The 25,970-nt window shown below is 49.2% G+C and overlaps 1 protein-coding gene across 1 annotated transcript; it reads left to right on the top strand.

The window, feature by feature from the left end:
• Lrfn2 (leucine rich repeat and fibronectin type III domain containing 2) lies at positions 1 to 25,970 on the top strand. Its single transcript, XM_038343677.1, has 2 exons — positions 1 to 1,400; positions 25,004 to 25,970. Exons 1-2 carry the CDS (start codon positions 1 to 3, stop codon positions 25,968 to 25,970), a joined length of 2,367 nt encoding a protein of 788 aa, XP_038199605.1.

Below are 25,970 nucleotides of genomic sequence, written 5' to 3'. Positions count from 1 at the left end.
ATGGAGACTCTGCTTGGTGGGCTGCTGGCTTTTGGCATGGCGTTTGCTGTGGTCGATGCCTGCCCCAAGTACTGTGTCTGCCAGAACCTGTCTGAGTCACTGGGGACGCTGTGTCCCTCCAAGGGGCTCCTCTTTGTGCCCCCTGACATTGACCGGAGGACGGTGGAGCTGCGCCTGGGTGGCAACTTCATTATCCACATTGGCCGCCAGGACTTTGCGAATATGACGGGATTGGTGGATCTGACCTTGTCTAGGAACACCATTAGCCACATCCAGCCCTTCTCCTTCCTGGACCTCGAGAGTCTCCGATCCTTGCACCTTGACAGCAACCGGCTGCCCAGCCTTGGGGAGGACACACTCCGGGGCCTGGTCAACCTGCAGCACCTCATCGTGAACAATAACCAGCTGGGTGGCATCGCTGACGATGCCTTTGAGGACTTCCTGCTGACATTAGAAGATCTGGACCTATCCTACAACAACCTCCACGGACTGCCTTGGGATTCTGTAAGGCGCATGGTCAACCTCCACCAGCTGAGCCTGGACCACAATCTGCTGGACCACATTGCCGAGGGTACCTTTGCAGACCTTCAGAAACTGGCCCGCCTGGACCTCACGTCCAATCGGCTGCAGAAGCTGCCCCCGGACCCCATCTTTGCTCGCTCCCAGGCCTCCTTGCTCACTGCCACGCCCTTTGCCCCACCCCTGTCCTTTAGTTTTGGGGGAAACCCACTGCACTGCAATTGTGAGCTTCTCTGGCTGCGGAGGCTGGAGAGGGATGACGACCTGGAGACCTGTGGTTCCCCTGGAGGCCTCAAGGGGCGCTATTTTTGGCATATTCGTGAGGAGGAGTTTATGTGTGAGCCACCTCTCATCACACAACACACACACAAGCTTCTGGTTCTGGAGGGCCAGGCAGCCACTCTCAAGTGCAAGGCCATTGGGGACCCTAGCCCCTTGATCCACTGGGTGGCCCCTGATGACCACCTAGTGGGAAACTCCTCCAGGACTGCGGTATATGACAACGGCACGCTGGACATTCTTATTACCACCTCTCAGGACAGCGGAGCCTTCACCTGCATTGCAGCTAATGCTGCAGGAGAAGCCACGGCCACAGTGGAGGTCTCCATTGTCCAGCTCCCACACCTCAGCAACAGCACTAGCCGGATGGCACCCCCCAAGTCTCGCCTTTCAGACATCACAGGTTCCAGCAAGACCAGCCGGGGAGGGGGAGGCAGTGGGGGTGGGGAGCCTCCCAAAAGCACCCAGGAGAGGGCTGTTCTTGTGTCGGATGTGACCACCACATCTGCCTTGGTCAAGTGGTCCGTCAGCAAGTCAGCTCCCAGAGTGAAGATGTATCAGCTGCAGTACAACTGCTCCGACGACGAGGTACTGATTTACAGGTGAGCCAGTGGCCGCAATGTGGCCAGGTGGGACAGGAGCATGGTGGGGACAGGGGTGGGTGCACCATGTACACTTGCTTTCGTTTCCCTTCTCTCCATCCTGTGGGGGATCCTGGGTCACCTGTGCCTCTGATACAGGTAAGCGACTCCCACACGGATGGACTATGTGACTATGTCTCACAGATGGGAAGAGGGGTGTGTTAGTTGTATGGCTAGATACTTCTGAACTCCTTGCCAGGAGAGCAGGGAAATCCAGTAGCTGAAGGATCTGACTCCTAGCAGTCATAGTAGAAAACTGTGAGACCAGAAAGAGTTGCTAGTGACCTGGCTCTCCACACTTCACTTCTCCTGACTGGCCTCAGTTTCCTCAACTGTGACATGAGCCTAATCTACCAAAGTTGATAGGAGCTTTTGGTAGCATGTAGTTTATTCAAAGAAACTCAGTGTGTATTTATGCGTACGTGTGTGCGTGGGGGTGGGGGGAGAGGGAGAAATGTGTGTGGGAGTGGTGGAGCTACCTCGAATCATTGAGAAGAACTTAATTCAGACCAGCTGGATCAAATCCCCCCATAAATACCCCATGTGTTCAGTTTCTTACTTCCTTAAATTATGTTTTCCTCTGGCTTGGGTCCTGCCTCAGGTTACCTCTTTCCTCCAGAGATCTCTGCCATTTTCTTTGCTGTCATAGAGAGAAAAGAGCTCCTCTTGCTGGCCCAGTTCCGGTTCCCTGAGACTGGCTCATAGAGTCTGTCCAGGTCTTCCAGGGGCTCATCCTGTCCACCACCCCTCTGGACACCAACCTCCTTATGGAAAAGGCACCAAGGATGCAGACTTTATAAAGTGGCTGTGAAGGTCAAGGGTCATGCCTAGGCCTGGTAGAAAGGGAGGCTAACAATACAAGGGCAATAGAATTATACATCTCAGCTAGTCATATTGATGTAATGATAAGTAAAATTGGTGTAACCTCAGCAATCTGGAGGCAAAGGCAGGAAGATCACAAGTCCTAGGCCAGCCTGGGCTACATGATGAGTTCCAGGCCAGTCAAAGCTTCATAGCAAGACACTGTCTAAAAAAAACAAAAAAAAAAAAACAAAAAAAACCAAACAGCAACACAAATGTATATCACACAAGTCAATTCCAGGCCAGTCAAAGCTTCATAGCAAGACACTGTCTCAAAAAAAAAAAAAAAAAAAAAAAAAAACAAAAAACAAAAAAAACCAAACAGCAACACAAATGTATATCACACAAGTCAAAGACCAGCACCAGAACCTGCATGGATAATCTCAGAAGAACTCTTTCGCATACTGGCCTCAGTTTCAGTGAGATGGAGGGATGTAATATGGACCCCCTACTGCTCAGGGATGTGTGGTGCTCTATGAAATCCTGGTTCACTTTGTGCTCACACAATGACTAGCTTGAGATGGAGCCACAGCCTCATCAGATGACTCTAGAGGCCACAGTCTAAGAACCTTAGTCCCGTCACGGAGGACTCCAGGTTGACTAACTTCTGGGATGGGAACAGACTGGTAAGGAAGAAGCCAGTGTGTCCTTGAGGGCTATTATACAATGGAAATCACAACAGAGCTGAGAACACCCTTACCTAGTGTGCGCACTTGTGTGTGTGTGTGTATGTGGTGTTCCTACTAAATGGAATTCAGTTGTAGAACATCAGGTGAGGAAGCTGTGGCGAGGGCACCGTGCAGCTCTACCAGCACGCTGTTTTAGATCAGACCAGACTAAGACTGGCCCATCTACGCCATCATTTCCTCTTCACCCTTTCCACTCAAGAGCTGGGCTGCTTGGCTGCCTTAGTTCCCATGGCACTAAAACTTCTTTTGTTGATTTAACAGTTAGCCTTCAATCACTGGAATTTTCGGTGGCTTCTCACTTTTCAGTAATAAAAGTAACACAATGATGAATTTTTTTTGGTACCAAAATAAAAATACATTTGTTGAAATGCCAATGATTCTCTCAGCAGATTCTCCTCAGGGTTGAATTATTGGTTTATCGAGTCAGTTACAACGGTGGCTTGCTGTATTTGAATATTTATCTCCTCTCATAGGTAGCACGTGACAATGTCCCTCTTGGTCACAGTTCTCCCAATCCTGAGTGTGCAATGCCTTCTTCCCTTTGTCAGTAGCCTAGGTGGAGCACAGACCTTGTTAATTTACATCTCTTCCCCAGCTTGTGAGGCTGACCTTTGACCTTTGGAAAACAAGTGCCTGCTCTTCACTCATGAACTCGTCACATGGCTTTGACTTGGATAAAAAGCCTCCAGCTGTGTGTCTGGCTTGGGCATGGGTCGATGGAAGACATGACTGAGGGGGTGCAGAGACAAGCTGGGCACACGGGCAGCAGTATGGTCACATCACTGCTTAAAGCTGTCACCTCCTACCCTCACCAGGGTCTCATAAATACCTGAAGGGATACCAGGGCTTGGGGCTGAGCTCCTGTTTTTGTACAAGGGAAAATTCAGATTTATTCTCTAGGCTGAGTGGGAATCTGGAGAGCAAAAATAGAATGAAAGCGTCTAGCCAGGGGTGGTCGTGTGGGACTTCAATGCCGGCGCCTCCGGAGGCGGGTTCAGGCAGCTCTCTGGGAGTCGAAGGCCAGTTTGCTGTATGCAGTGAGGCCTAGATCTGTCTAAGTGTCTTAGTCGGTGTTTTATTGCTGTGCAGAGACACCATGACCATGGCAATTCTTCTAAGAGAAAGCACTTCATTGGGGCTGGCCTACAGTTTCATGAGGGTTAGTCCTCATGTGAGCAGCACAGAGGCTTGCGGGCAGACATGGCACTGGAGAAGGAGCTGAGAGTTCTCTAACCAGATTGGCAAAGAGCAGGAAGAGGAAGGAAGACTGGACCTGGCTTGAACTTTTGAACCCTCAAGCCCACCCCTAGTGGCACACTTCCTCCAACAAGGTCTACGTACTCCAAAAAGGTTACACCTCCCAACCCTTCTCAAGTAGTACCCCTCCCTAATGACTAAGCTCTTAAATATATGCGCCTATGGGTATTGTTTCTATTTAAACCACCAGGCCAGGCTACTTAGTCAAACCCTGTTTCAAAAAACAAAAACAAATAAAACAACACACACACAAAAAAATACTAGACTAAAAAGGACTCATCAGAAATTTAAAAAATTTACAACTGCAGTAGTCAAGGGTAACCCCTTAAGACTGCTCATGAAGACTAAATGGGATGCCATGAGAAAAATGCTTCATAAAGAATCAAAAGAGACAGGTCTGTTGGTAAGGTGCTTGCTTCACAAAAACGAGGACCTGAGTTTGGATCTCCAAAATTCATGTAAAAGCCAAGTATGATGGCTCATGACTGTAACCCAGCACTAGGATTTGGAGTTAGGGTGATCCCTGGAGCATGGGCTAAACAGCTCAGTCCTGTTGAGGAGCTCCAGGTTCTCTATAGCATCTAGCATCGAATTAGCACGAGGAGAGCGATCGAGCGAGCGAGGAGCGCGAGCTAGCAAGCGAGCGAGCGAGCGAGCGAGGGAGCGAGCAGAGCGAGCGAGCGAGCGAGCAGGAGCGAGGAGAGCAGCGAGCGAGAGCAGCGAGCGAGCGAGCGAGCGAGCGAGCAGCAGCGAGCGAGCGAGCGAGCGCGAGCGAGCGAGCGAGCGAGCGAGCGAGCGAGCGAGCGAGCGAGCGCGAGCGAGCAGCGAGCGAGCGAGCAGCGAGCGAGCGAGCGAGCAGCGAGCGAGCGAGCGAGCAGCGAGCGAGCGAGCAGCGAGCGAGCGACAGCGAGCGAGCGAGCGAGCGAGCGAGCAGCGAGGAGCGATCATCGAGCAGCGAGCTAGCTAGCGAGCATCATCATCATATCGAGCTATCAGCGATCTATCTATCTATCTATCTATCTATCTATCATCTATCTATCTATCATCTATCTATCTATCTATCTATCTATCTATCTATCTATCATCTATCTATCTATCTATCTATCTATCTATCTATCTATCTATCTATCATCTATCTAGCAAACATGTGAACCAGTTGCTTTCATTTGTTTCCTGCCATTGCCATCTGACCCACCAGAGGAAGTCCTAAGCAGAGGGACCATCCAATCTTGGACCTAAATCTCCAGACCATGAACCCTGAGAAACCCATTTTCTTTATAGTACTATTCTCTTCAGGCGTTTCTTCACTACCACAGGAAGCTGCAGTGATATGCTATGATTTGAATCCCAGCTCCTGCCTACAGCTCCCATGTTTGGTCTCTGTGGGTGTACTGAAGTCTATAGTAACTGAGGAAGATCCCAAGAGAGACCCTGAGCTTTTTGAAAAAAATGCATCTTCCCCCTGAAAAGGAAGAAACAGAAGTGGGATACATGGTGACTCTGCTGTGTTTAAGTTTCAACAAGAATAGACACAAGGCAGTGTCGGGAGACCTGGACTGGACTAGAAACATCAACGAGGATCACACGCAGCACAGTCTCCAGAAACATCTACCTGTCACCTGTCTGTCATTAATCTACCTGTTATCTACCATCTAGAGAGAGATAACATGTATCCTCTGTTATTATCTACCAACCCACCTATCATCTATCATTGTCTGCCTACAGTTATCTATCATTGTCTATCTGCCTATCATCGGTCTTGATCATGTATCTGTTTCAAGGAGTGCATTAGAATTACAGCCACACAAATCCAATATGAGGAGACTGGGCTTGCTAGGAATTGTTGCCCAGCCTTAAAGTTGTTGCTCACAAAGACATCATAGCCATATAATGACAGGGTGTTAGCAGACTCCATAGCTCTCTGCCATGTCAGAGAAACACTGCTCAGGCTAGGAGAGGTTGTGATTCTATGGAGCTAGTCGGGCTGGCCAGAGCACAGCTGTACTGTGCTCAATCCAGAATGGTTCAGCATAGAAATGAGATTCTAGAAGCCCGTGTGAGATAAGGTGAAATTGACCCTGAAGATGAAAGGATTTCGAAAGAAATTCCAGCTCCTCTGATCTATTTAAAGAATTTTTGAGTAGAAGAGAGGAGTACACATAGGTACACATATAAGCATATGTGCACACACTCCCACACAGAGAGAGCACACATACATAGGTACACATGTAAGCATATGTGCACACACACTCCCACACAGAGAGAAGCAGGCACTAGCCTATCACAAGAGTAAAATCCCACCAACTCTACCCTGTACTCACAGCCTCCCTGGCTGTGAAGGAGCTGGTTTTGCCTCTTTTCTCCTCCGGCATCTGTAGTCACTTCCCTACCCATGGTCACTATTAAGTCTGATCCATATAGGCTGCAGATTCCAAACTTGATCAATAGAAGGGAAAGAGGCCACAGAGCCACCCCATGGCAGCCTTACCACCAGCCACCATGATCTTCTGGGGCTCCAGGAGGGCACAGCTAAGTCCCTTCCAGGGATGCTGGAGAGGCAGGAGTAGGGATTACTGACTAAGGGGACTCAATCTTCACAGCCTGTGTCTCTTCTTAAGCAGGACAGCATGGCTTCCATTGCCTGTGCAGCGCCTTGTGGCCTGATGTTAGGCCCTCTCTGGCATCTTTGCTCCAGAGCCTGAAGTCAGAGCCATTGAGCATGGTAGAGGCTCAGAGCATCTAGCCTCATCTGGACCCATGTCACTCACAAGTACCCAAAGGCACCCCAAGGTTCCACCAAACCCCAAGGTCGCTGTGAGCAATGTCTAACACATGAGGTGGTAGGCCACATTCCAGAATTAATGCAAAGACCAGGCTAATCCTGGGTGGCCAAGGAAAACTTTTGTCACATAAGTGCTCTTGTTATCATATGCTGTTGATGCTTCCTGGTGCTTCTCTCCACAGATGCGCAGCCAAGCCCTGCAGGCAGGCCTGGGACACTCTGGGCTCCTTCAGTCCTCAAGTGGTATCTGGCTTGCTTCCTGTGTGACTGAGAAAGATTGACAGTTACATGTCTCATCACCAGGGCCATACCTTTCAGGAAAAGAATAACATCAATGGGGACCCCCCCCCCAGAGGGGAGGAACAGGCCCTCCCCACCGGGAAAGAGTGACACCCCATCTCAGCTAAGCCTCATCTCTGGTATGACATGGAAAAGTTAAGAGCCCTGCATGCTATTATCGGCCCAAGTGACATTCACAAACACTTGCCCCTAAGAGCTGTCGGGAGCATCTGTCAGCAGATGAGATGCCAGAATAGTCCCCAGGAGGGCCAGGGAGCAGCCAACTTGCTACCTAAAGCTCAGAGGGATCAGCCAGTCTCCAGGCTTGCCTGTGTGTGATATGGCCAGCATCTCAATGCTGGGACAAGAGGGTCCTTGAAGGTGGGTTAGGGGACAACCACAGAAGCCCTTCCTGCTCCATGAGTTCTAGGCCATCAGACACCACATCTGCAGACATTGGACTATGGAGCTGAAGTGCTTGGGGCTCAGGGCGGATCTGCTGTGTTGCTCAACTTACCAAAGTGATTTAAGGAAGCATTTATTCTTACTCACAGGTTGAAGGTCGGGGTGGGGGAGGCAGCTGATCGGATTGTACCCACAGTCAGGAAGCCGAGAGAGGTGGATGCTGGTACTCCTCTTGCCCCCTTCTCCTTTTTATTAAGCCTAGGACCCCAGCCCACTGAACAGCGCTGCCTACATTTAATATAGGTCTTCCTGTAGCTTCTTCAGTTAGACCAATCCAGAAATCCCCTCACAGGGTGAGTATCCAAAGATTTGTCTCCTAGATGGTTCTAGATCTTGTCAAGCTGACACTTAATACTAACCTTTATGCCTATTATTGTTGCTCTGCTCCTCACCCAGGGAGAGGATACAAAGGTGAAGTCTACATTGTCAGGGTCCTGTCTGGCCATCTCTCAGGGAGCTCTGCTCTCATGACTTTGACAACAAGGGCAGATTTGTTCCCTAAAGGGAGAGGGACATGTGAGGTGCAGGGTCCTCTGCCTGTGTCCCTAGGTAGGCTGGCTTCCCCTAAAGAGGTGGCTGGACACCCACCGGTAGGAGAACAGAAGTAGGGTCAGGCTGGCATCTGATGTCCTAGCCTCTAAGGCTGGGATCACAGCATCATGTTATGATGTTGTGATACCAGGACATCAGGGGTTTATATGGTATTGGCGTACAGAGCATTTGCAATCCACATCTGGGGTGGGCTCCTATATTCTGGAGAGAGAAGATGCCCAGAGCTTCTGGTCCAGCCTCATTCTACCATGGAATTCTCATCTCTGGCTTTGAGACCAGAAAGCAAACTCAAAAAGAGACAGTATGAGGAGCTTGTGGAAAGAAAGACACCATGCAGAGCAGCCTTCCTTATCTTACCCCCACACACCCTCAGCTGAGTGTGAGCAGCCAGCACAAGGGTAGGGGCAGGGCTCTTCTCTCCACTCTGTCCTTGTTGCTCCAGTTTTATTTCTGTTTCTCTGATAAACTTACCTGGCAAGAGAGAAAAGATTTATTGTGATAACAATGTCAGGATACAGTCCCCCATTGCAGGGAAGTCAAGACAGCAAATAGTTACCTAGTATCTAGTCACAACCGCTGGTTGCAACAAAATAGTCAAATCCTGGTCCTGAAGAAGCCTTCAGGTTTATGAGGAAGTAGGGAGGGAGAGAATTTAAAATACTTGGTCATGGATGTAGCTCAGTTGATAGAGTACCTGCCTAGCATGTGCAAAACTCAGGCTTCAACCCCTACCATCACAAACACTGAATGTGGAGGTGTATGCCTCTAACCCCAGTACTCAGGAGGTGGAGGCAGGAGGATTGGGAGTTCAAGATCACCCTCAACTCTCTATTGAGTTCAGTCATTCTAGGCTACATAAGACTTTGTCTTAAAATTAAAACAAATATTTTAGGGACTGGAGAGAGGCTTGGAGGCTAAAAGCATGCACTAGTCTTTCCAGACTTAAGCTTGGTTCCCGACAGTCAGGCAGAACACAATGGTCTGTAACTCCAGTCACTGAGGATCTGTCGCCCTCTTTTGGTTTCCACAGGCACTGCACTCACATGCACATACCCACACATACAAGATACATTTTTTTTATTATTTTAAATGTGCACTGGGATAAAAACAAAGCAAAAGGCAGCCTTGGACCATTTCTTATGTTAGTGATCAGGGGTGACCTCTCAGGAGTGGCACTGGAGCAGAGATCTAAAGGGACAGAAATGGTCTGGCAGAGGAGGCAGTGCATGCAAAGGCCTGGGTAGAACAACAGCCTGTCCTGCTGGAGAGGCAGTTAGGACTCCAAGGTATCTGGAAAGAGTGGCAGGGAGGGAGTTGAGGTGGGGCAGGACAATCTGGTAGGAACTTCTGAGGCCAGAGCAAGGCTTGAGCTTTATACTGCAGGAGGCAGTAGTCACTGGGGACTTGAAAGCAGGTCAGGGCATGCTCTAATGAAGAATGGTGGCTATAGTCTGCCGGGAGAAGATAGATGGGATAGATTAGTTCTTAGGGACGAGGGACCTACCATGTTCAGAGAGCCCCCTTTCCCTCAACATCCACATATATGCGAAGGCCACTGGTGTATGGTGTCGAAGTGAAGCAGATGCCTCCAGACAAGGCCATGCTGAGTCTCATGGCAGATGCCTGGCTATATCTGTCTGTGCTGGGAACCTTATGGGGGCCCCTGAAAGGCTTTCAGTGGGAACAAGGCACTATTGCTTCCCGTTGTGTAGCTGAGCCTCCCTCTGCATTGCTGATCCAGCTCCTCTGCCAGTGTGCCCCCCTCCCCACTATTCTCTCCTCCGATTTCTTCTCACTCTGATGACAGATCTTTTTATAGGGTCTCAAGTAGCCCAGGCTGGCATCCAACTCTCTATGTGGCTAAGGAAACCTTTCAAATTCTGGTTCTTCTGATTCTACCTCCCAAACGCTGGGATTAAAGGCATGTATGACCACACCTGGCTTTTGTGGTGCTAGGGATGGACCCCCAGGGCCTCTTTTATGCTAAGCAACCTTACTCTGCTCACTGAGCCACATCCTCAGCAGTCCTGCTCATCATTATTTATGACACTGTTTAATTAGCTCATTAGGCAGGCCACAGCATCCTGACAGCCCTTCCCTTTCCCCAGAGGCTGAAGGCCTTTGGGCTAGCATCTGGCTGTGATGACAGAGACAGCTATTACAGGGTCTGGAGGTGGCCTGGGGTCAGGGGCTTGGTGACTGTTCTATCCCGCAGGACATATGGACAGAGTGGGCTTTTGAGTTTCTGGGCATGGGGACAGGATCTGAAAGTTACGATGGTGATGGGGTGGCAGCTGGCCCTGAACGCCAGGGAGATATTTTTACCACCCATCAAAATGCCACCTCGTGCTCGCTGAGCTGATGCCAAGGCTGCTCCCAGTCTGCGCTCATCTCCTCCCCCGACTTCGACTGTTGCCAAGAAGGTCTGAGTGAAAAAGCTTGGAAAACTCCATGTGGGTGTGGCTGGGAGTCAGCAGTTCTCCCCCTCCAGACAGGGACTGGGGAATTTTCCAGGCTGTGGGCTGTGGCTGAGACTCATCTTGCACTCCTCACCTTGCTTGTGAGAAACCTCAGAGGACCCTGCCCCAAGACACCAGATCAAAGGGGCTGACGTTCTGTGTTAGAGATGCATGGCTTTGCACCTGTAACGGGCAGAAGCCTGGGAGAGGCTGGGGTGGTTTCCTTTCGGAATGAACAGCAGAGGAAGCTGATGTTCTGAAGGGCACAGGGGGAGACTTAGAAGCCACAGGAGGCAGAAAACAACAGGAGAGGTGGCAAGACAACCTCCAAGACCAGATGCCCTTCCTGGACATGTAGCCAAAGACTTGAGAGAGCATGGGGTGGGGTGAAGGTAAAAGCCAAGGTCCTTGGCTTCAATCCAGCTGCTTGATTGATGCAGCCATCTTGAATTTGTCTCTTCTGACTTTAAAATGAGACTTGTTGCAAATTTTATAGCCTGGAAAAACAACCAGAGTAAGAATGAGGCAGTTAAAGTTATCCGCCCCAGCCTTCTCCCTTTCCCCACCCCACTATCCACCCAGCCTTCTCCCTTATCACCCCCATCCACCCCAGCCTTCTCCCCACACCCTCTATCCACCCCAGCCTTCTCCCTTACCCCCCCACTCTCTATCCACCCCAGCCTTCTCCCTTATCCCCCCCTATCCACCCCAGCCTTCTCCCCACACCCTCTATCCACCCCAGCCTTCTCCCTTACCCCCCCACTCTCTATCCACCCCAGCCTTCTCCCTTATCCCCCCCTATCCACCCCAGCCTTCTCCCCTATCCCCCTCTATCCACCCCAGCCTTCTCCCTTACCCCCCACATCCTCTATCCACCCCAGCCTTCTCCCTTATTCCCCCCTATCCACCCCAGCCTTCTCCCCACACCCTCTATCCACCCCAGCCTTCTCCCTTACCCATCTACCCCAGCCTTCTCCATTACCCCCCACACCTTCTCCACCCCAGCCTTCTCTCCCCCCCACTACACCTATTGCTGTGATGGTTTCTATATGAAGATGAGTGCCCAGAGCCAGGCCTAAGGACAACTTCACCTAGGGAGATCTGATGTGCTTTCTTGTGGAGGTTCCCAGATGCAGCATGGGACCTGGCACGCACCCTAGAGCTCACCTCTTAGTCTCTGACCTCCCAAGAAAGAGAACTTGATCCCAGGCCTGCCACACTCTACAAAGGGTGTCTGCTCACTCCTCTTCCCAGGATAAAGGAGATGGGAAGGACCGACGGAGTGTCCTGTGGGCAGTGGGGTACAGATGACAAGCCTAAGTCAAGGCAGTATCTCCATCACCTTCTCACTACCCCACTCCCCATCTCTTCCTTGTGGGCATCCCCGGAATTATCGTCACTGCCAGGGGAGATGCAGTGGGAAAGCAGGATGCACGGCCCCAGCTGACTCTCCTGCCATCCACTCACTTCAGAGGAGTCGCAGTTAGACAAGTGGAAAGACTTTCCAGGCAGAGGTAGTGCTATTAGAGGAGCAGAGCTTTGAATTGAGGGCAGAAGTGGCTTAGAGGCCCAGGAAGATGCATCAGAGCCAGGCAGATGCATGTCTTCTCCACACCGAGGGAACGGACGGTCAAGCCCTCAGGTGTTCTCATGCATAGCTTATTGTGTGAGTCACAACTACACTGCTGCCGCTGGGCGCACTGAAGAAACCAGGCCATAACTAGACCCTAAGGACAGGCAGGCTTGGTGTGGAGGGTGGAGAGCAATGGCCTGGCCTCAGTACTCCGTGAGCCACGTGACCATGGCTTTTCTGTGCTGGCATCAAGGGCCAGGCAGGCAAAGAGCACTGAGGTTGGCATCATGAATCTCTGCTGTGAGCTTCTGACGCAGGGTGTCTGGCGGAGGGAGCCGCTGATAGATCACAGCTGGGCTGTTGACCTTGAGTCTTAAACAAAGCGAAGAATAAAAGGTCATATTTGCTCCACCAAAGCCCTGGGAGCCGTGAAACGGCAGAGTGTGGATAAAGACGTCAGCAAATCAGCCACTGCCACGAGCTGCTGTTTCGTCTTCCAGCCTGTGGTGGTCATCCTACGGGCAGATGGGGAGGGTAAGAAGGTGAGGGCTCCTGGGGACTCCAAGCGAGACTGGCTCTGGGCTTCGGTGGTGCTGCAGAAGGCCTCAGGAGGTAACAGCCTCAGCCCCACCTGCCTCACAGAGACATGGTCCTCCCTGGAGGTCGATGCTGGTGTCTTCCTCTGTTGCTTTCCACCTTGCTTTTTGAGACAGTCTCTCATTAAACCTGGAGTTCACCAGTTGTCTACATAGCTGGTCAGTGAGCCTCATGGACCCTTATGTCTCCACTCCGTACTACTCTGTCTGCTGTGGACACCTGGATAAGTTGTCTGTGGGCAGGGCATCTACCGAGAGGTCAGGAGGGAGCAGAGGCAGAGAAGAACAGGGTACAATAGATGGGCAGACAGGTTATAGACCTCACCATCCTGGGCAGCTCCCTGTAAGGATATGGGCTCCTCATGGCCGACCACAGCCCCAGCAGCTTTCCTTTGCCTAGTGTCTTAGGTTTACTATGGCTGTGAAGTGCCACCATGGCCTACTCTTACAAAGAAGCATTTAATAGAGAGGCTTTACTTACAGTTTCTCAGGCTGCGTTAATTATGGTCATGGCCGGGAGCATGGTGGCCTGCAGGCAAAGGGGATGCTGGAGCTGAGATGGCTACATCTTGCAAGCAACAGGAAATGCACTGACACATCAGGCAATGCCCTGAGTATATAAAACCTCAAAGCCCATCCCTACAGTGACACACTTCCTCCAACAAGGCCATACCCTCTCCAACAAAGCCACACCTCCTAATAGTGCCACTCCCTATGAGATTATGGGATTGTGGGGGCCAATTACATTCAAACTACCATACCTAGTAACCCAGACAGCCAGGTTCACAGGTGTGTGAACACACACACACACACACACACAAACACACACACACACATCATGCAAACTATTTTACAAACAGGAAGGCTGAAACTCTGGGAAATGAAGTAACAGTAAACATCTAGCCCCTGAGTTGTAGGGGATTTGAGTGCAGAGCTCAGGTGGCTGAGTGTTGAGTGTTGAGTGCTGAGTGTTGAGTGTTGAGTGCTGAGTGTTGAGTGTTGAGTGCTGAGTGCTGAGTGTTGAGTGTTGAGTGCTGAGTGCTGAGTGCTGAGTGTTGAGTGCTGAGTGTTGAGTGTTGAGTGTTGAGTGCTGAGTGCTGAGTGTTGAGTGTTGAGTGCTGAGTGTTGAGTGTTGAGTGCTGAGTGTTGAGTGTTGAGTGCTGAGTGCTGAGTGTTGAGTGTTGAGTGCTGAGTGCTGAGTGTTGAGTGTTGAGTGCTGAGTGTTGAGTGTTGAGTGCTGAGTGTTGAGTGCTGAGTGTTGAGTGCTGAGTGTTGAGTGTTGAGTGTTGAGTGCTGAGTGTTGAGTGCTGAGTGTTGAGTGCTGAGTGTTGAGTGTTGAGTGCTGTGGCTATTTGGAGTTGGTGAACTACAGCATAGTCCTCAGGCCGCCGTTCCCTGCTAGCAGCTCCTCTGGCAATAGGCTTGTGGAATTCTAGAACGGCAGAAATGGGTGAAGCATAGGGAGTTAAGGTGATTTGCCCCCAGGTCACAGGGCAGTCACAGAAGCAGGGCAGACGGCCTTACTGGCTGGGTCTCATCCTCCAGCCTCCACCCATAAGCTCTCCAGGACCTCCCCTGGGCAGGACAGAGGTGTCTCCTGACAAAGTCTTTTGCCTCTAGCCTTACTCTGCCTGGCCAGCCTGTTTATAGAGGCTGGGGTGTCTGGGAGGATCAGCAGAAACACAGCAGGGACAAGTATTGAGTGGATTTCTCTGTCCCACCAGAAGGAAAAACATCTCTCCCTCTCTCTGAGGGATGATGTAGCTCAAATAATAAAAACCCAGAGACAGATATTGGGGTTCAAGCTGAAGGTCAGAAAAGCAAATCAGCCGACCACTGGAGAGCTCTTACCTCCATGAAATCTTCAGACTGAAAGAGAATGAGTTCCCGTCTCCTCCCACTTTATATTCCTCTCCAGTGCTGGGATTAAAGGTGTGCACCACTGCTGCCTGGCCTGTATGGCCGATGAGTGTGGCTGTTCTGTATTCTGATCTACAGGCTTTATTTATTAAAATTAAATGAAATTTCACTACAGGATGAGGCACAGGGAGGGCCATATGTTACGAAGCCTAGTATCCCCACAGCAGCTTTGGTCAGAGCCCCACCCCATCCGTGCTCACTACCCTCCTGTGAACGGCAGCTTGTATTTCTGAGCATTTGCATGTGAGTGGTGTGTGAATGGAAGCTGGAACCAGAGCAGGCTTCCCCAGTGCTCCTGCAGTCTCTGTCAACATCCATCCATCCAGACCATAAGAGCCAGCAGACCAAAGTGCAGGGTCTGAACTTGATCTTCAGATAGTCTCCAGATGGCATCATGACTGGTTTAAAGTATGTATTCTTTGGGGAGGGGCGCACATGTTTGTGGGTTTGTGTGTATGAGTGCACATATGCGTTCCAATGTGCATGCATTTGTGTACATGTGTACATGGGGGCCGGAAGTAAACTCCAGATATCCTTCCTCAAGAGCACTCTTCACTTTTCTATTTTTAAAGATTATTTTTGTCTGTGTATGAGTATGTATGTCTGTATGTGTGTATGCTACATGTATGCTGGTGCCCAGAGAGGCCAGATGGAGGCATTGGATGCCTGAGATCCGGAGTTACAAGTGGTTGTGAATTACCCAGCAAGGGGGCTGGGAACCAAACTTGGGTCCTCTGAAAGAGCAGCAAGCACTCTTACCACTGAGCCATCTCTCCGGCCCCTCTTTTGTTTATTTTTAAAAGAGATCTCTGCTTGGTCTAGAGTTTCCCACTTTGCCTTTACTGGCTGATCAGCAAGCCCCATGCCCAGTTTATTTTATTTTATTTTATTTTATTTTATTTTATTTTATTTTATTTTATTTTATTTTAGATGATCTGTTCTGAGAACGGAACTCAGGTATTCAAATCTTGTTGAACACAGCTTTCTTTGAGGCTTTGGGAAAATGATCTCTCTTCAATGAGCCTCAACTTCTGATTTCCTCATTTGTTCATAGGGATGATAGTCCCCTACACCCACGCACATAGGGTTGGTAAAAGGATTAAATTAACATGTGCAAAATATTCAGAATAGCTTGACATTAATAAACATTAATAAATGTCCATATGGACCATCACATATATGTTTTTCTTTATGAATTATTGTCCAACAGTCAACCTTGATACTAAAATGTGCTTCTTGGCAGGCTTTAATTCTGCCTACTGATGGTCAGGGCAGCACCATGCTCTCGTTCCTTGGTGTCTGATGACAACTTATTACAGAGCAGTTCTCAAACACACCAAAGTTCACATTCAACCTCACTGTAGGCATGTAACCCAACACAATGCCTTGGTTATGCTACAGCTCGTCCCTGTCCATGTATCTTCCAGTACTGACTACTATGTCAACACTGCCTATATAGTGGGAGAGCTTTTGTTTCAGGGATAGTGACCAGGAAAAAATAGCCAGGATCTGAGACGAGAGTTCAGTAGACAAGGGGTTCGTCTTGCAAGCATGCAGCCCTGAGTTTGGTTCCCTGTAATCCATGTAAAAGGCTGGACACAGCAGTGTTTTTAACCCCAGCACTAGAAGTACAAAAACAAGGGACCCCCCAATACTTCTGGGTAGCCAGGTTGCCCTAGGCAACCACTAGGCTTGAGGTTCAGTGAAGAAACTGTCTCAAAAGAGGCAGAGAACAATAAAAGAAGACACCTAATATCTGATACATTGCTCTGACCTCCACAGGCGCCTTACACTCACGTGCACACACATATTCCACACACAGACATGCACACACATGCACACACACACACACACACACACACACACGCTCACACACATCCATTCATATTTAGAAATTTTTGTTCATATTCTTTTGAACACATCGGGCACCATGTGTTGAATTTGGAGACAAAGAACCTGCAGATGCAGAGGGCTGAGGAACTTGTCACCCTGGCCCAGTCACGTTCGACTGAGTGTGGGTTGAGCAGGATGTCTATCTACTTGAAGCTCTTTCTCCAGCTATGATTGTCACTGCATATGATAAAGATACTGCCCAATACAACCTGTGTGTAGCTTTCACAGGGTAAGAACTTGATGTGAGTATACATGTGTGCTTCTGAACCAGTCACATCTCCTTTCTTCCTGCCTATTGATGTTGGGGAGAAACAACCCCCTTTGGGGCTCATGGGCCTGAATTAAGCTCTAAAGCAGGGTGTGTCTGCCTTTGTTTAATGAGACAATTTCTTGTGGGGGCTAGCCAGAGTGGACAGCAGATGTTGGGGCTGTGAAGATGTGTAATAAGGATGCAAAAACAGGAAGTAAAGCCAGCAGCTTGACAGGACCTCATTATATGAGTGCCACAGCTCAGGAGGCCACAGTGGTGTGTCTGACAGAGGGGATGGAGACAAAGCCTCTGGAATGGCTGGTTCTGGGGCACTGAAGGAGATGGGACTGAAGGAACAATGAAAATAAAAGAGGAAGCGTTCATTGATAACACAAAAACATCAAAGGCTTTTCTTTAGGTATAGATCAGTCACTTCCTCTAATACAAATCTGTATGTTTACCCTTGTTTTGGTCACTGGCAAAAGACAGACTTCTCCAGTCTCCTCATCTCACCAGAGGAACTGCATGAGACAGGAAAGCCTTGCTGTTTTGGCAGAACAGTGCAATAGATTTAATTCAGTGTGTGTACAATCCGGTGTCATCTGTCACACTAGTGAGGATACTTGCTTCAAGGATACCGAGACCATATTGTCCTCTAGATAGGCAAGATCAAATCTCCACCCAGGTTAATGTAGAACAGAAGGAGCATGCTGGGGACGCATTCCTGCTCTTGAAGGTCTACCACACATGACTTCCTTCCACCCGCTTGCCAAATGTACCACTGTGACTTAACTGCAAGGGATGCTGGCAAATATGGATGGAGATGGGAGATCTTATGGATTCGTTCCTTGACTTGTTTACAGTGGCAAGATACCTCCAAAAAGACTTTAGGAAGTAAGGGTTTATTCTGACTCACAGTCTGAAGGTATAGGCCCTCAGGGAAGGGAAGGCATGGTGGCAGGAGGATAAAGTAGCTGGTCATGCCTTGTCTGAGTCAGAAAGCAGAGAGAGAGATGAACTGGTGCTAACTGGCTTCATCTTTTCCTCCTCCTTTTTCAGTCTGGGACTCAAACATATGGGCCTGTGCTACGCATATGCAAGACAGGTTTCCTTTTTCAGTTAGTCTTCTAGGAAAACTTCCTCCAGACACAGAGTGTCTCCTAGGTGACTCTAAATACTGCTGACATGGGAGGTTAACCATTAAATCATGGAACCAGAGAATGGGTTCTGGCACTCAGTCTAAAGGCTTGACCAGCATGCCTATTCTTGGGGGAAACTGTGCCATTAGGAAACAGCAGATCTAACCTGCTATTGTCTGTAGGAGGTCACAGAGGAGATCCCTTCAGAACATCAGAGGATGGGGGTTCTAGGGGGAGAAGGGGCAGAATATTGACTGATATTGATAGTTACCAGGGCTTTTTGTACCATATCTACATAAACACACATACACATACATAGAGATAGAGAGATACACAAATACAAACACACATACACATGATCACAATGTACTTCTCAGACAGACTCACAACCCCCCATATACATATTTTTTCTCTCACAAATAATTTTTAAATACACATATGCTTATACATACCAAGTCCATTATTTTGTATCCATAAAAGGTCTTCAGATGCCTAAGGAAAGAAAAGTACCTCTCTGGAAAGCTCTCAGACACATCCAGGATCTTAGAGATCACTATGAGAGAGGGATGGAGATGTGGGGAGATTGAAGCAACCATTAAGACCTGTTCTGTTTTTGATAAGTGCCAATATTATCAAGGCAGCGCAGAGCCAGGAATCAACAATGCTGAAAACGGCTAAGAAAACAGCTTCTAGACTAGTGCCTCTCAGGGCACTCCCCAGGAAAGCCTGACTTTCTTCTTCTTAATTTGTTGCAGAGCAAGAATTTTAGAAGAACATAATTGGAATAAATTCTCAGAAAACCTATCACGTGCTTGCATGTGACAACCAATGTAAATCTCTGCAAAACATGGGCACTTATCCCTGTCTTCGGTATTCTCTGATCGTTGATCAGGGACAGACGGTTTGTAGGCCAGCATCCACTTGTGCATCGTACTTACATGATTCTCTCTCCTCCAGGGAGCAGCAGGGATGTGACAGCTCGGCTGGCACTGGTCACAGTTAGGGTTACTCCATTTTAGTCCTCTATGCCCTGGCCACCTCTTTGCAATGAGGTCCTTTGTACAGTTTCTGTTCCCCTGTATCATGTCTGCTTAAACTATTTCTGCTATCATGATTCCAGGTACGCAGGTCTGTGAAATGCATATTATATCAAACATTTATTGATAACAGCCCATCAAGAAATTGATTTTTGAACAATTCCTTGGTATACATACAATTTTACCATGTGTTGAAGAGCAAAGCAAATTTGCATACTAATGAGATGGATATGCTTGTTTATTTTTAAATGAAGAATTAAATCTTGGCTGAATATTTGATACTGGAGAATGTGGAGTATCTTCAACAGTTTTGAGAGTTGATTGATATTTTGATTTCGTAATCTGCAATACTGAGAATGCCACTTTGCATAAATACATAATATAAAATGGCAGAAGGATATTTATGGCCATTTCAAAAGAAATTGACAGAAATTCTGTCCTAATCCCAAGCCAAAAAATCATTTAATTTGAGTTTTCCTGCAACTCAAGCCAGCAGCTCAAACAACAGTGTTTTAAAATCAAACACAATACGATCCAAAGATATAAATTTGATACTTACATGCTGGGCAAGAATGGGAGGAAAATAGTAAAATTTTGCTTTTTATAATTAAGCCAATATGTTTCAATAGAGCAGAAATCTCTGTATGTAGAGTAAAACTTCCAGGCAGAGTTTGTTGGCTGTGCTTGGTGTGACGACAGAGACTGTGTGACATGTACACACTGCACGCCCAGAATCAAGGCTTCAGTGTCACTGGCTGCAGACAGTGCGATGTGCACACACTGCATGCTCAGAATCAAGGCTTCAGTGTCACGGAATGCAGACAGTGTACACACTGCACACCCAGAATCAAGGCTTCACTGTCACGGGCTGCAGACAGTGCGATGTGCACACACTGCATGCTCAGAATCAAGGCTACAGTGTCACAGGCTGCAGCATGGGTGAATGCTGCCAGAAGCATATTGAATGTATTGTGAATTTGACTTTGTATTAATTTGGGGCTATTGTGTTCTCAGAAATGTTCAGGTGTTGCTGAAATGTTCATTATAGTTATGGCAGTTACATGTTAAATGGCCCCATAAGGTGACCATGATATGAAGTTTAAAAACCAATAACAATTTTTTAAGTATGTGTGTGCGTGCCTGTGTGTGTGTTACTACGTACACATGAATGTATTGCCTGTAAAATTCAGAAGAGGGTATTGGATTCCCTGGAGATACAGTCTGCTGTGAGCCACCTCATGTGGGAGCTGGGAATTGAACCCAGATCCTCCACACAAGTAGTGCACACTCTAAACAGCTGAGCAATCTGCCTGGTTTTGAGCTCTCAGCTGAAAGCTAGACTCCTGATTTTGCCTTCTGCCTCCCCAGGCTCGGCCTGAATGACTTGTGATTCTCTTACCTGAGCAGGGAAACTTAGAGGGTGCTGGGGCGAGGTTGAATATAAGCAGTGGTCTAGGTTGGAATTTCTGATAAGGAACTTTGGTGGCCGCTTGTGAGTCTCAGACCCCTGGCAAGTGACTGAGGAGCTAAGTCATTTCACTCCAGGTCCCGAGGTGAAGTATCCACGTATGGAGTTGGGGATGGCTGTTTAGCTGGTAGAGCTACCTACTGATGGGCAGGAATGTAGGAGGAACACAGAATTCTGGACTTGCTTCAAGAATTACTGGGTAGCTTTCATAAGGAGGGCGTGATAGGTTGTGTAAGAACTCACAGATAGTAGATGAGCTCCATTTCGAGCCCTAGATTCTGACTAGCACCCATTTCACGTGGTTCTCTGGTACAGTCAAATGACTGGATCCCTTGGATTAAGAATAACAGTCCTGGAGCCGGGTGGTGGTGGCGCACGCCTTTAATCCCAGCACTCGGGAGGCAGAGGCAGGCGGATCTCTGTGAGTTCGAGGCCAGCCTGGTCTACAAGAGCTAGTTCCAGGACAGGCTCAAAAAAAGCTGCAGAGAAACCCTGTCTCGAAAAACCAAAAAAAAAAAAAAAAAAAAGAATAGCAGTCCTGGGATTGGGGCAGATTCTTTGGTTGTTGAAACCCCCAGTTCAAGCCCCAGACACTACATAAAAAGCTTAGTGGAAGAACAGTGAGAACAGAATCCCTGGGGCTTACTGACCGACCAACCTGGCTTAGCCAATGCACTCCCAGTTAATGAGAGTATTACTTAAAAAAATCAGGGTGGAGAAGCCTATGGTTTACATCTGGCTTCCACATACACACATGTATATACATCTGTGGGCATGCACACACACACACAGAAAAAGTGGTAAGATCCCCATGGACGGCACTGGGTCCTAGCTCTGTCACTTCTCTGAAGGGAAGAGCAGTCATGACTTTCTTCAAAGTGTCAGGAGGTTGAATGAAACCATGTGCTCACAGAAAGGCCCAGTAAAAACTGGCAGCTACTACTAGTAAAAGCAAACTTGATTCTGCCAGCTAGAAATAGAAAGGTTTCTCTCTCTCTCTCTCTCTCTCTCTCTCTCTCTCTCTCTCTCTCTCTCTCGGTGTGTGTGTGTGTGCACATGTGTGCACACATGCGCCTGCACGAGCACTTCCATGTGCCTAAGTTGGCCAGAAGCTTTAAAGTGTCAGAGCCCCTGGAGCTGAATTGCAGGCAGTTATGGATATGCTGGGACCTGAACTCAGGTCCTCTACAGGAGCAGCGAGTTCTCTTTACCACTGAGTCTTTTCTCTTCTCCGACTGTTTATACCAACAGCAGAGCCCTTTCTGATTCCCTAGAAAGCACAGCTAATCTCAAGCTGACTTCTGGGCTCATGATCCATATCCTAGGGTTGCTAGGGCTAGACATACTAAGTGTGGAAAGTCGTGTTCAGAGCAGGTGCTCCAGGCATAGGGACACAGTCTCCTCTCTCAGGGCTGTACTCTTGCAGTCCCCACAAGCCAGTGTGACCGTGCTGGGCTTGACCCAGATCCATAGCTGCACTACCTGGCTTGGGTCTGGCTCTGCTTCCCCATCTTCAAAGTGAGGATGGTGAGAGCCAACCCTGCCAAGCTTAGAGCACAGACAACAAGCAAGGAGCACGTCAGACCGCTGAGCCTACAGCTGCCAGCAGGCTCTGTTGTAACTGGCATTAGGTCCTGCTGCTCCAGTCGGCACCTCAAGACACCAGGAGAAGGAATTGGTGAACCCCAGTGTCTCCTGCAGCCCTGCGGCACTGGTCACACCAGGGCCCTTTCTTGGATCCTGCCCAGGCTTAGAAATTTGTAGGTGGTCATGAGCCACAGAGGGCACTGTGCTCTGGGGAAATAGGTGTGTGATCAGTTCCAGGGCAGCGAGGACTTAAAACAACAACAATAACAACAACAACAGCAGCAGCAACAGCAGCAAAACACCAAAACCCTTTATTTATAACCTGGCAAGATGGCTTGGAGGGTGAAGACACTTGCTATGAAGCCTGAAAACCTAAGTTCACTTCCCGGGTCCCTTACGGTAGAAGAGAGAACAGACTCTTGTAGTGAGAAGCGGCGGGCTGCCACCCGCCGCCGGCTAGCTTTACACCCGAAATAATTACACGGAAACTGTATTCTTTTAAAACACTGCCTGGCCCATAGTTTCAGCCTCTTATTAGTTAATTCTCACATCTTCCTTTAACCCATATTTAGTAATCTGGGTAGCACCACGAGTTGTGGCTTACCAGGAGAGATCTTAACCTGCGTCCATCTCGGAGAGGAGCAGCATGGAGACTCCTATGGCGACTGCCTGAAGCTTCTCCCCAACTCTACTTCCTTGTTCCCACAATTCTGTTCTGTCTACTCCACCTCTCTTAAAGGGCCAAGGCAGTTTTCTTTATTAATTAACCAATGAAAGAAACATAGACAGATAACTCTCCTCCATCAGACTCTGACCTCCACACACATGGCATGGCATGCATGCCTCCCCACCCTCACACACACGGCATGGCATGCATGCCTTCCCCCACCCCTCCACACACAAAATAAATATATAAAATGCAGTAGAAAGCAGAATTCCTTTAAAAATTGTTATTAGTGTGTGTGTGTGTGTGTGTGTGTGTGTGCACATGCACATATGCTATGGTTCGTGTATGGAAGACAATTTTATAGAGCTGATTCTCTATGTCCATTTTTTCAGGGTTCCAGGGTTGTACCCACTGAGCCATCCTGACACCCCCCAATAAAGAATTTTTTCAATGAAAAAAAGAAAACCTATTCCCATATCTGTCAATGACTGAGAAGTTAGTCCTAGCTGTATGACGGTGGGCAAACCATCTAACTTCTCTGAGCCTCAGACATTTCTCCCTACTCTGAAATAAGAGCATGGTTGTCACTCTGAAGAGTCATAGTGTCTGGATAAAGAGAAAGGTCCCAAATAGACCTAAGATGCTGATCCGCAGGACTTAGCTGGCCACCGCTACTAGCCTCTTCCACCCCATGCCCTGTGGGGCAGGGGTACAGGTATGGCTTGGAGAATCAATCCCCTTTAAGATAACTCCCAAGCAGACTGGGCCATGACAGCAGCCCCCAGGGATTGATGGACTGTCAATAGCTGTCAGCTTCGTCCTCTCGCAGGTTCTCGGGTGGAAGTCTTTCATATTTGATATCTTAATCATTTTGCTTGGCTCTGAGTTTGAGGGGATGGATGGGAGTTGATGGAGGCGTTGTGTTCTCAAGGATGGAAGGCTTTAGAGATAGAAAAGGGGGTATATGAAAGCTTCAGGGGGTTTCTTTATTCTGAGGCTGACCTCTCTGCAGGATTGCCTATGGGAGTGGCCCAGACCCCATCTCTGGGCAGAACAGACTGGATGCCATGGCAAAAGTCTTAGCGATCAGCTTGTTTCCAAGATTCCAGAAGGTTTCCCCAGGACAACTCAGGCAACCATGGACAAGGCCCCATGTGGGGACACTGATTCCTATCAATCCTTTCTCAAAGATGGAGGGACCAGGCAAGGCTTTCCTAGCCTAAGAACTCTGCTACAGGTCTCTTGGATGAGCCAGTTTGCTGACAGAATGTGACAATTCCGCGGGAGTCAGGGTGACCTCCTGGGTTTCGGTGGGTCACTGCCTCCCCCTCTGAGCAGCCTATTCAGTCTCTGTCACCTGCTCGCTCCTGTTAACACCAGCAGCCTGCAACAGGAATGGATCCCTCTGCCTCAGGAGCTCCCTTGCAGGAGAGAGGTGCTAGGTTCAGGCTCAGGGTAGGACCTTTGATTCCCAAAGCAAAGGCCCAGAGAGGTCTCCAGGACCCCTGAGGACCCTCTAGTGTTAGGGGATGGGTGGAGGGATGTTAGCAACAGATGTGGGGAGGGGCAATCACCCCACTAACTCTGGAGCCTTCCTTGTCTCTCCCAGGTGCCTTTGCACTTTTCTGTTGCCCACCCCTGGCCCCACCTCCACCTCTGTCCCATGTCTAGATGCCTCTCCTCACCGTACTTTCAAGTATCGTTTTATTTTCTTCACCTCTGAATTCATTGCCTTACTATTGGGCACTTACTAGTCAGACCTGGAGAGAACGTCTGTCTCCTTCCTTTTCTCTGACACTCCATCCCAAACATTTCTCTCTCGTCTTTGCATTCACCCCAAAAGTCCCCTGCATCTTCCAGATCACATCTGTTATGGTTTTACCATTTTCTATGCCACACCCCTAATTCTTGCCCCTTCCTGCTTCCTTCCTCTCTCCCTTCTGGTCACCGTTTATCCACCATTTCCACCTCTTCTGGTCTCTGCCATCCTCTCAGTGGGGCTGCATGCATCTCTGTTACTCTGTGTCTGCCTGTGGCTGCACCTCATCACCCCACCCTTTCTTACTCTCTGTGTCTGCCTCCCTCCCCAGGATGATCCCAGCCTCCAACAAGGCCTTCGTGGTCAACAACCTGGTGTCCGGGACGGGCTACGACTTGTGTGTGCTAGCCATGTGGGACGACACAGCCACGACGCTCACGGCCACCAACATTGTGGGCTGCGCCCAGTTCTTCACCAAGGCTGACTACCCACAATGCCAATCTATGCACAGTCAGGTCCTGGGGGGCACCATGATTCTGATCATCGGGGGTATCATTGTGACCACGCTGCTGGTCTTCATCGTCATCCTCATGGTCCGGTATAAAGTTTGCAACCACGACACCCCGGGCAAGATGGCGGCAGCCACTGTCAGCAATGTGTACTCGCAGACCAATGGGGCCCAGCCTCCACCTCTGGGTGGGATCCCTGTTGGGCAGCTTCCTCAGGCACCACCCAAGGTTGTGGTGCGGAATGAGTTGATGGACTTCAGTACAAGCCTGGCCAGGGCCTGTGACTCTTCTTCCTCCAGCTCTCTGGGCAGCGGCGAAGCTGCAGGCTTGAGCCGGGGTCCCTGGAGGCTCCCACCCCCTGCTCCTCGCCCCAAGCCCAGCCTTGACCGCTTGATGGGAGCCTTTGCCTCCCTGGACCTCAAGAGTCAAAGGAAAGAAGAACTTCTAGACTCCAGGACTCCAGCAGGCAGAGGGGCAGGGACATCAGCCAGGGGCCACCACTCAGACCGAGAGCCACTGCTGGGGCCCCCGGCCACCCGTGCCAGGAGCCTTCTCCCTTTGCCCCTGGAGGGCAAGGCCAAAAGAAGCCACTCTTTTGACATGGGAGACTTCGCAGCTGCAGCTGCAGCTGCTCCTGGTGGCTACAGCCCCCCTAGGCGGGTCTCGAACATCTGGACGAAGCGCAGCCTGTCTGTCAATGGCATGCTCTTGCCCTTTGAGGAGAGTGACCTGGTGGGAGCCCGGGGGACATTTGGCAGCTCAGAGTGGGTAATGGAAAGTACTGTGTAG

The sequence above is a fragment of the Arvicola amphibius genome, chromosome 9, assembly GCF_903992535.2.
Source record: "Arvicola amphibius chromosome 9, mArvAmp1.2, whole genome shotgun sequence".
Taxonomy (NCBI): Eukaryota; Metazoa; Chordata; class Mammalia; order Rodentia; family Cricetidae; genus Arvicola; species Arvicola amphibius.
This window is presented reverse-complemented; position numbering and strand designations above follow the sequence as displayed.